This window comes from Carlito syrichta, unplaced genomic scaffold, assembly GCF_000164805.1.
Source record: "Carlito syrichta isolate Samal-C Ts95f unplaced genomic scaffold, Tarsius_syrichta-2.0.1 Scaffold305240, whole genome shotgun sequence".
NCBI lineage: Eukaryota > Metazoa > Chordata > Mammalia > Primates > Tarsiidae > Carlito > Carlito syrichta.
In genome coordinates, this window is record NW_007249336.1 from 1 (window position 1) to 8608 (window position 8608).

At 60.0% G+C, this 8608-nt stretch overlaps 1 protein-coding gene across 1 annotated transcript; it reads left to right on the forward strand.

The window, feature by feature from the left end:
• Positions 1 to 668: 668 nt before the first annotated feature.
• Positions 669 to 4598, forward strand: LOC103263727 (scaffold attachment factor B2-like). The gene is made up of 5 exons (XM_021714116.1): positions 669 to 708; positions 1633 to 1763; positions 3625 to 3737; positions 3869 to 3935; positions 4226 to 4598. Exons 1-5 carry the CDS (start codon positions 688 to 690, stop codon positions 4374 to 4376), a joined length of 483 nt encoding a protein of 160 aa, XP_021569791.1. The 5' UTR covers positions 669 to 687; the 3' UTR covers positions 4377 to 4598.
• Positions 4599 to 8608: the final 4010 nt, after the last annotated feature.

Genomic DNA, 8608 nt, shown 5'->3' on the forward strand with positions numbered 1-8608 from the left:
GGAAGGCTGAGGCGGAAGGATCGCCAGAGCCCAGCAGGTCGAGGCTGCAGTGGCTGTGAGCGTGCCACTGCACTCCAGCCAGGGCGACAGAGTGAGACTCCGACTGAAAAAATAAGTGTTCTCCCGGTGCCTTTTAAAATGAGGAGTGTATCTGGCGTATGGAATAAGACAGCCTGAGAACCCTGCCTTGGGTTTCTCCTTGTACGCCCCTGGGCCGCGTGTCCCTGAGCCACATTCCTGCTCATTGGCTCCTCTAAACGGGGCGACAGAAAAGGGAGAGTGGGGGTGGGTGTGCCGAGAGGACCCTGAGTAGTGAGTTCTGGCTGGAGCTGGGGGTCCTCGGAGGCTCCTGGCATCCCTGGGGCCCTGACTTTGCTCCCTGGGCTACGGATGGATTCGGTGTTGGATTCATGGCATGGGCTGTGTTTTGGAGACCTCCCCAAGGAAGCTTGAGTAAAATCTTTATTCCCACCATCTTAGGATCCGACTTCACTCCTACCCCTGGGAAAGCCTTTGATGAGCGCGAGCTTGTCTTCATTTTTTCCAGGCCAGTAAGCGCTTAGATGGTGGAACAGAATAAGCGTCCCAGTTGTGAGACTTGTGTGGCCTGCAGAAATGTGTCATGCTGCCAGCTGCTGTTTGAACGAGATGTTTTCCTTTTGCAGGAGGGAAGGTTCGAGGCCAGTGATGGGTGAGCGAGATGGACAGGTGAGTGATGCCCAGACACCAAGCCCAGGCCAGCCTGCTGTTGTGTCAGGAGCACCTGCTGAGGTCCACGTGGGGTGGGGCGGAAGTGGCCGTCATGGCCAGCTTCGAAGTGCAGGTAGTTGATGGTTTTTGAACTCGCCGGTCTGCAGTCTCAGACTCACAGGGCTTGTTCCCACCTAGTCTTGTCAGTGCAGCCTGAAGGTGTCTTTTGCTTGTCCGCTTGGAGAGCCCGAGTTGTCGCTGGGTGCCCAGAGCTCCACAGCCGCTCAGCAGGCAGTTAGGCATTTGCCGTGCAGCCCACGCTTGCTGGGCTCCCTTTGTTTCAGGGGGTGTGCTGGGTACTGGTGCTGAAGACCGTAGAGGGGTCCCAAGTCTGGGCTGCCTGTGGGGGTGGGGGACAGGGTGTGACTCCGGAGCAGCAGGGCCGAGAGAGGCAGGAGACGGTGTCAGGGTGCCGGCTTTGACAACAGGGCAGGGAGAGGGTACGGCACTGCTGTCGCCCACTGCCAAGGTCCCTGGGAACTGACTGCAGCATTGCTAGCCAGGATAAGGGGGGGTTGGCGTTCACAGTGTCTACTCCAGGTGTCAGGTGACTGAGCACCGAGGGGGCTGATCCGCCCTGGGGGAGGCACTCCTGACTCTTCGGGGACAGGTCTCAGGGACTTCTCCGTGGACCCAGAGTGGGGCCAGCCAGGGCTGGAAAGCACTGGTTGCCCATGCTCACAGGGTGGCTTAGGGGGCCCAGTGATGCTGCTGTGAGGTGCAAAGGAGCGTCGGGAAGCGGGGTCTGCTGGGAGCAGAGGGCCAGCGGCGGGTTCAGCAGGCCTCTCGGCCACGGGTCAGAGATGGACAGGCCTCCGGAAAGACAGGCCTGGCTAGGAGTGACAAGGCGGAGTGTCACCCTGTCCCCCGTTTGCCTTCCAGCACTACTCAGACGACCGCCACGGCCACGGAGGACCCCCGGACCGCCACGGCCGGGACGCCCGCGACGGCTGGGGTAGTTACGGCTCTGACAAGAGGCCGAGTGAAGGCCGGGTGCTGCCTCCGCCCCCCAGGTGAGTGGCGGGTGCCCTGGCCGTGTTCAACCAGGGGGGCCGAGCCTCGGGACGGGATAGGCGGAGGCTGCTGTTCAGAGCCCTGACTCAGGAAGGGCAAGGAGCCATCCTGCGGCCCAGGGCAGCCCCCTCGGTGGGGGGCAGTGCAGGCGTGGCGCCTCAGTCACAGCTCCCTGCCTGCGTAAGGACGCGCTGAGGCTCTTGGTCTCGCCCTGTTGACGGTGGAGAAGTTCCTCCTTCCCCATGTCACCTCCGTAGGTGCGCTCTCCTTGGGCTTCTCTCTGATCTCCAGTTGGTCCAGCCCGGGCCTCCCGGTGGGGTCACTTGTGGAGATCCTCACCGGAGCCGGTGCTCGGGGTCCTATGGGGGAACCCGGGTGGCAGGTTTGTGGGCCACTTCCCCGAGGCCTCCACGCTGTCGGGGCTGAGGACGCTGGACCAGGTCCTCCTCGGGGAGTCCAAGCCTACCTTCCTGCCAACACCGCAGCTTGTGGGCAGCACCGCCAGCTCAGGAGGGCCCCAGGCTTGTCGGGAGGATGTGGGCTGTCGCCCGCAGAGTTGTGCCCTGCTCCCAGCCAGCCTGCCTCGTCTCCACCGTCTGGGCGGGCTGTGCCCGCGCCCCCTACCCAGGCGAGATCCGTGGCCCGGCAGGCCCCGGTCCAGCCCCTACTGCGTGCTTGGCTCCCCTGCCCACATGCTGCTTCCCTCTGAGCCCGCTCGGCGGCAATTCCTGGCTCCCCGCGCTGCCCCTCCCTCCCTCAGCCGAAAGGCCCTGCGCCTTGGCTGGGGGCTCAGACTGGAGCCGTGCGTGTGCTCCGAGCCCCAGGCTGGGAGCAGTCTGATCAGTTGGCGTGAAGTGCTCAAGCGCCTACTGAGCGCGGTCCTGTGGTGTCACTTAGTCTGTTTTGCCCGTGGGAAACGCAGATGGGTGAGCAGACGAGCACGGCGAGCAGCCGCCCCCACTGGCCGACATTGCGCACACTCCTCCGCCTCACAGAAGGGGCTCCCTCTCGGGCCTCCCTCTTGGCCTGCGCCTGGCATCCACCGTGGGCGGCTCTGGTGCAGGCTCAGTCTAGAGGATTTCTGGCACAGGCACTGTGGATGGTAATCTCCAGAGTTCCTGTCTGGAACTTTTAAGAAGCAGCTTTATTAAAGTGTAATTCCCATGCCGTGCAGTTGAGCCACCGAAATGTGCAGTTGAGGGCTGTGGGTGCTCAGTTCTGAAACATCCTTATCACCCCAGAGAGAAGCCCTGCCCCCAAGCACCTCCTTCCCCCCGCCCTGGACAACCGCAGACCACGTCCTGTCTCTGGCACGGCCCGTGGACACTTCGAGTCGTGTTTTGCCCTTTGTGGGTCTGGACATCCGGGTCCTTCTGCCTTTAGTTTGTGGATCTCACTGCTGGAGACGCTTACGAGCCGGTTTCTCTGGATGCGATTCCGTCGGGCGGACGCCTGCGCAGGGAGGGCGCGGGGCCTCGTGGCCGTTCCGTGCAGCACTGAGGACCTCCAGGCTGTCCCGTGGTGGCCATGCCACTCTCCCCTCCTGCCAGCAGGCGCAAGGACCCAGCTTCCCACGCCTGCCCAGCCCTTGTCTGTCTTTCTGACTCTGGCGTCGTCGTCGGGGTGGATGTCTCGCGGTGGGTGGATGGGCGTCTCCCTGGTGACGTTGGGCGCCTCTTCACGAGCCTCTGGCCGTTCATCTGTCTTTGGGGCAACGTCACTTCCGGTCCTTTGCCCGTTTCTCCAGAGCCCTCGGTGTATGGCACAGCCAGCCACACGGTAGGCATGGGGTGGGTGTGCGCCTCCCGAATGACTCTGGTGGCACATGGGTCGGCCGTGTCTGCTTTTCTTTTGGCAAAGGGGCGGACGTGACTGGGGAGAGCACAGCCAGAGGCTGGAAGAGCATCCGGCGCGCGCCTGGCAGGGCGCCATGGACGCAGGCGTGGTGGGCCGGGAGCACGCGAGGTGGCCAGGTACGGGCCGGCTCCCGACCCCGGAAGCAAGGGTGGCTGTGGTCCCAGACCTCTCTGGAAAGGGCGGCGCCCCCCAGCGTGTCCCAAGGCTTCCCCAAGGAGGGATTGTCGGCACTCCTCTTCTCTTCCAGGTGGCGAGAGAGGCCTGTCGGGGCCTTCGGGGCCAGGGCACGCGGCGAGTCGGGGCGGCGTGGTGGGGTAAGCAGCACTGCCCGCGGCCCGCCTGCCCGTGGTGGGGCAAGCCACGCTGCCTCCCCTGCGTCCCCTTTGCATGTTCATCAGCCAGCCGGGTTGGATGTTACGAGAACAAGCCCCAAAGCAGCTCTTTGCGGCTTATGCAGAGAATGCTCTCCGGTTACCTGGAGGACAGTGTGTGATTACGATTTCTCTCATCTGGCAACGCCCACGCTCCGGGGCCTCAGAGTCGCCGCAGCCCGGCGGCCCGTCACGGAGCCCTTCCGGGGCCAACCGTCGGCCTTTGTTCCTAGGCGAGGTGGCTTTGCACAAGGTGGACATTCCCAGGGCCACGCGGTTCCAGGTGGCGGACCGGAAGGTGGCGGAGTGGCCGGCCAGGACCGGAGCGGCAGAGTCCCACAGCCCCACCCGCACCCGCACCCCCACTTCGCCCGCCGCTACTGAGCCCACCTGCCGGCCTCGAGGTCGGCGGACGCACCGTTGGCTCCTGGGGAGCTCAGCGGGCTCCGGGCCCGCCCAGAAGCGCCTGCCGTGCTGCGGCGCAACGTGATGTGGACGCGCTGCTGGTTTTTAAACAAATGTGTTCCTGCTCCACCCTTTTTAAGACAAGGTTTCTGTTGACGAGGCATTCCATTTTCCATTAATAAAGTTTACAGTTCGCACCTTTTGGGCCTCTGTGTGTGTGCACACGCGTCGTAGTGGCCACAGGGCAGGGGTCCCCCCCTTGGGCGCAGGGGTGTCCTCGTGGCGGCCGCCTGCCCTGCCGGGGCTGCGGAAGCCTCGCCTGCAACGTCTTTTGGGCCCACCACTGCCCATGGAGCGGGGGCCATCTGCCGAAGGTCGCAGAGCCTGCCGGCAGCAGAGGCCAGACGGCAACTGGGGGAACTGGGACTCCTGCGTGGGGCCTGCGTTGTGGGCAGCCCGCTGCAGTGATTGACACCTGATGAGCCCCGCCCCCTCTGTGCTGGGGACTGCGTACAGTGCTGGTGGTCGGCTCCCATGCCACCGGCTGGGTCCCGGGCGTGCCGTGCCCAGTGCCTACTGGCTGCTGGGCATAAACGGGGCGGTGCTGACCCCACACTGGCCTGCTGGCGCCAGATCCCTCTGTCTTTCTAGAAACACATGTTGGTCTGCAGAATCTCGTCTGTGAGCGTGATTCCCGTTTTCTCCTTGCAGGTAGTGGCCACTGAGACCTCACGGCCTGAGTGGCCTGTGGGCAGCACCGGCATTGGCAGGGGGTGAGGGGCAAGAGTTAGCCCCCAGAGTCGCCTGCCAGAGCCTTCTCGCCCCTCCTTCCCCGCCAGCGCTCGGGAGGGTCCCTCTGGGGGGCTTCACTTGCTAAGAGCCGTCTGAACCCGTGCCCACGTACCGTGGAACCTGGGACCCAGAGCATTCGGGACAGGCTGGCACAGGCCTCGCCACCCTGCCTGGGCTGCCAAGAACACAGTCCTCCAGAGTGGCCCCCACGGTGGTGGCTGTTTGATTCCCTTTGCAGTGACAGGTGGACGGATGCCATCTCCATGCTCACACGGGCCTGTGCAACACGTTGCCTCCTGCACGGAGTCCGTCTCCCCTTGACGAATCTGGGTCGAGAACTTCCCAGCTGGGCGATAAAAGCCGAGCTCAACCTGCACGGAGGAGGCAGCCGGGCTGGGGATGTGACCTGCTTTCAGGTTGTGCCTGGATTGCCGTGGAGTGCTCTCGGGGGCAGCGGCCTGAAGCGTAGCATGGGACCCTCCCAGCCGGGCCACTGCCAACCGCCCGAGGATAGCGGGAAGGGGAGCCAGCCCCCACCCCCACGTCCACTTCTCGCTGGCCAGGCCTGGATCCCACGTAGGGACAGAGTACTTGTGCTACTATGGGCAGCTGGAACAGTGCCACCGACCCCACCGAAATCCACAGATGGGGTCACGGGTGTGGAGGCCAGGAGGCCCAGCTTGGGTATGGGCAGCGCTGAGGCCGAGGGAGACTCTGTCCCAGGCCTCCCCAGCTTCCGGCAATCCTTGGCTCGTGGAAGTGTCACCGTGATCTCTGCTCTGCTTCACCATCGCATGGTGTCTTCCCTCCATGCGTGTCTGTGTCCCAGTGTCCCCTTTTTAAGGACACTGGCCAGGTGGGCTAGGGTCCACGCTACTCCAGTGTGACCTCATCTTAAGTGATTACATCTGCTGTAACCCTCTTTCCAAATGAGGCCACCTTTTTATTTTTATTTTTTGAGTCATCTCGCTCTGTTGCCTAGGCTAGAGTGCAGTGGCACAATCACAGTTCACTGCAGCCTTGACCTCCTGGGCTCAGGCGCTCCTTCCACCTCAGCCTCCTGAGTATCTGGGACGACAGGTGCATGCCACCACACCTGGCTAATTTTTTTGTAGAGACAGGGTCTTACTATGTTGCCCAGACTAGTCTCGGACTCCTGGGCTCAAGCAATCCTTCTGCCTCAACCTCCCAAAGTGCTGGGGTTGCAGGGGTGAGCCCCCACACTTGGCTCAATTTTTCTGGTTTTCTGAAAGCAGCCATGCTGATAAGCGTGTAGTGATACAGGTAAGCAAAATGTGGTCCATTCATATAATGGAATATTCTTCAGCTTATAAAAAAGGAAGGAAATTCTGACACGGGCCACAGCGTGGATGAACCCTGAGGATGTTATGCTTAGTGAAATAAGCCAGACAAACGACACGTCCTGCCAGGTGTGGTGGCTCACACCTGTAATCCCCGCACTTTGGGAGGCCAAGGTGAGAGGATTCCCTGAACCCAGGGGTTCGAGACCAGTGTGGGCAACTTGGCAAGACCTCATCTCCACAATAAATCAAAAAACTAGCAGGACATGGTGGCGCGTACTTGTGGTTCCAGCTACTTGGAAGGCTGAGGCGGAAGGATCACCTGAGCCTAGCCCTCCAGGCTGGGCGACAGAGTGAGACTCCCAAACACATGCTGTGAAGTCCCACTCCTAGAGTCGTCAGATTTCCAGGGACAGCAAGGGGGACACCCTGGGCTGGGGAGGGGACGGAGTGTTTCATGGGGACGGAGTTTCCACTTGGGAAGAAGGGACAGTTCTGGAGACAATAGTGGTGATGGCTGTACAAGAACGTGAATGTGCTTAATGCCCCTGAACTGTGTACTTAAAATGATTAAGATGGTGAGTTTTATGTCATGTAGATGTTATTACGATTTGTAAGACTTTTGGAAAGGGACATGGGAGTGTCTGGGGGCTTCTTGGGAGCCAGACAACCCTCTCGCGTGAGCAGTTAATGATCACTCTCTGTTCTGGCTTCTTTAACTGGAAGAGAATAATAGTGATTACCACACGCGATCTTTACAAAGCCCAGTTAACCCACATAAAGGCTTAGAACTGTGCCAGGCATGCAGTCGCTGCTTAATCGATGTTGGCAGGCCCAGGGGAGCCCTACCGGAATAGACCCTCAGGTGCTCACGTTTTAAGGGGGGAGTTGGGGAGCCACCAAATGTGTTGAGATCACAAAATGTGAGAGGGTCGGAGGAAGGGGTGATGGACCAAAAGAAAGCTTCCAAGTCAGAATGAACCTTATTAAATGTCCCCATATCTACAGCAGTGTGTCAGCTTCACCAGTTGCTAAATTGCATATTCATAAAGATTTCACTACATTTCAGACGACTCCTAGGTTCAATGTTCTCACTTGCAGGAACTCCCAAGCCGGTGCAATGATTGCCAGCCTTAAATTGCACGCATGATTGCTAGCTACATAATTTCAAGGGCAGAGCTATAATGGGGCCTTTTTTATTTTTTATATTCTATATAATTTATTTTTTTTCTTTTAAAAATATATATACTTCTTTTTTTTTTAGACACAAGGTCTTTCTACGCTGCCCTGGGTGGCCTCAAGCGATCCTCCCACCTCAACCTCTCAAAGTGCTGGGATTGCAGGCGTGAGGCACCACGTCGGCTTAAGAGGGCGCCTTTTGATTCAAAACAAAATCCAGCGACAGCCGTGAAGTCATGGAGAGGCGGAGCCTTTTCACAGGTTTGCCGGGTCGAGGGGTGGGGTCTCTCTCCGGCCCATTCAGTGGCCCCCAGGAGAGGGGAGACCATCCCTACCTCTGTAAACCGAGGTTGAAATCGGGTCTCTGCCTGAGCTGTCAGCTGCTGGGTGGGTTCAGAGCTCAGCTGCGTGCGCTCAGGGAAGTGACTTAGGGACATTTTCTCAAATGGAGGTGATACCTCTGTTTCAGACTGCTGGGAAGATTTCCTGGGTGGTCGAGTCAAGTCTAGCCCTGTTGGCTCCTGGGATGCCGAGTTCTCTTTCCCGAGAATGCCACCCTCATCTGGGGACAGAACTTGTAGGACAGTTGGGTACGTGTGCCTCCCACAGCTGCCGCGACAAAGGAACACACACTTTGGGGTTTACCAGAGTACACGTTCACCATTCTGCAGCTCCGGGAGTCAGAAGTCTGACACGGGCCTCACTGAGCTAAAATCCAGATGTGGGCAGGGCTGATTCCTTCTAGACCCGCTGGGGGAGAGGTTATTTCCTGCTTTTCGCAGCATCCTTGCCTCCTGGCTTCTTTCTCCATTATTTTTTATTTTCTGAGTGGGAGTCTCACTCCGTCGCCCAGGCTGGAGTGCAGTGGCATGCTCACGGCCACCCCAGCATCGGCCTGCTGGGCTCCGGCGATCCTTCTGCCTCAGCCTTCCAAGCAGC

Excerpts from the sequence above, each read along its gene's own strand:
- LOC103263727 (XM_021714116.1), top strand. The coding sequence starts at position 688 with ATGGGTGAGCGAGATGGACAG. Across the intron at positions 1,764-3,624 it reads GTGCTGCCTCCGCCCCCCAG|GGGCGGACGTGACTGGGGAG; the intron begins GTGAGTGGCGGG and ends CTTTTGGCAAAG. Across the intron at positions 3,738-3,868 it reads GGAGCACGCGAGGTGGCCAG|GTGGCGAGAGAGGCCTGTCG; the intron begins GTACGGGCCGGC and ends CTTCTCTTCCAG.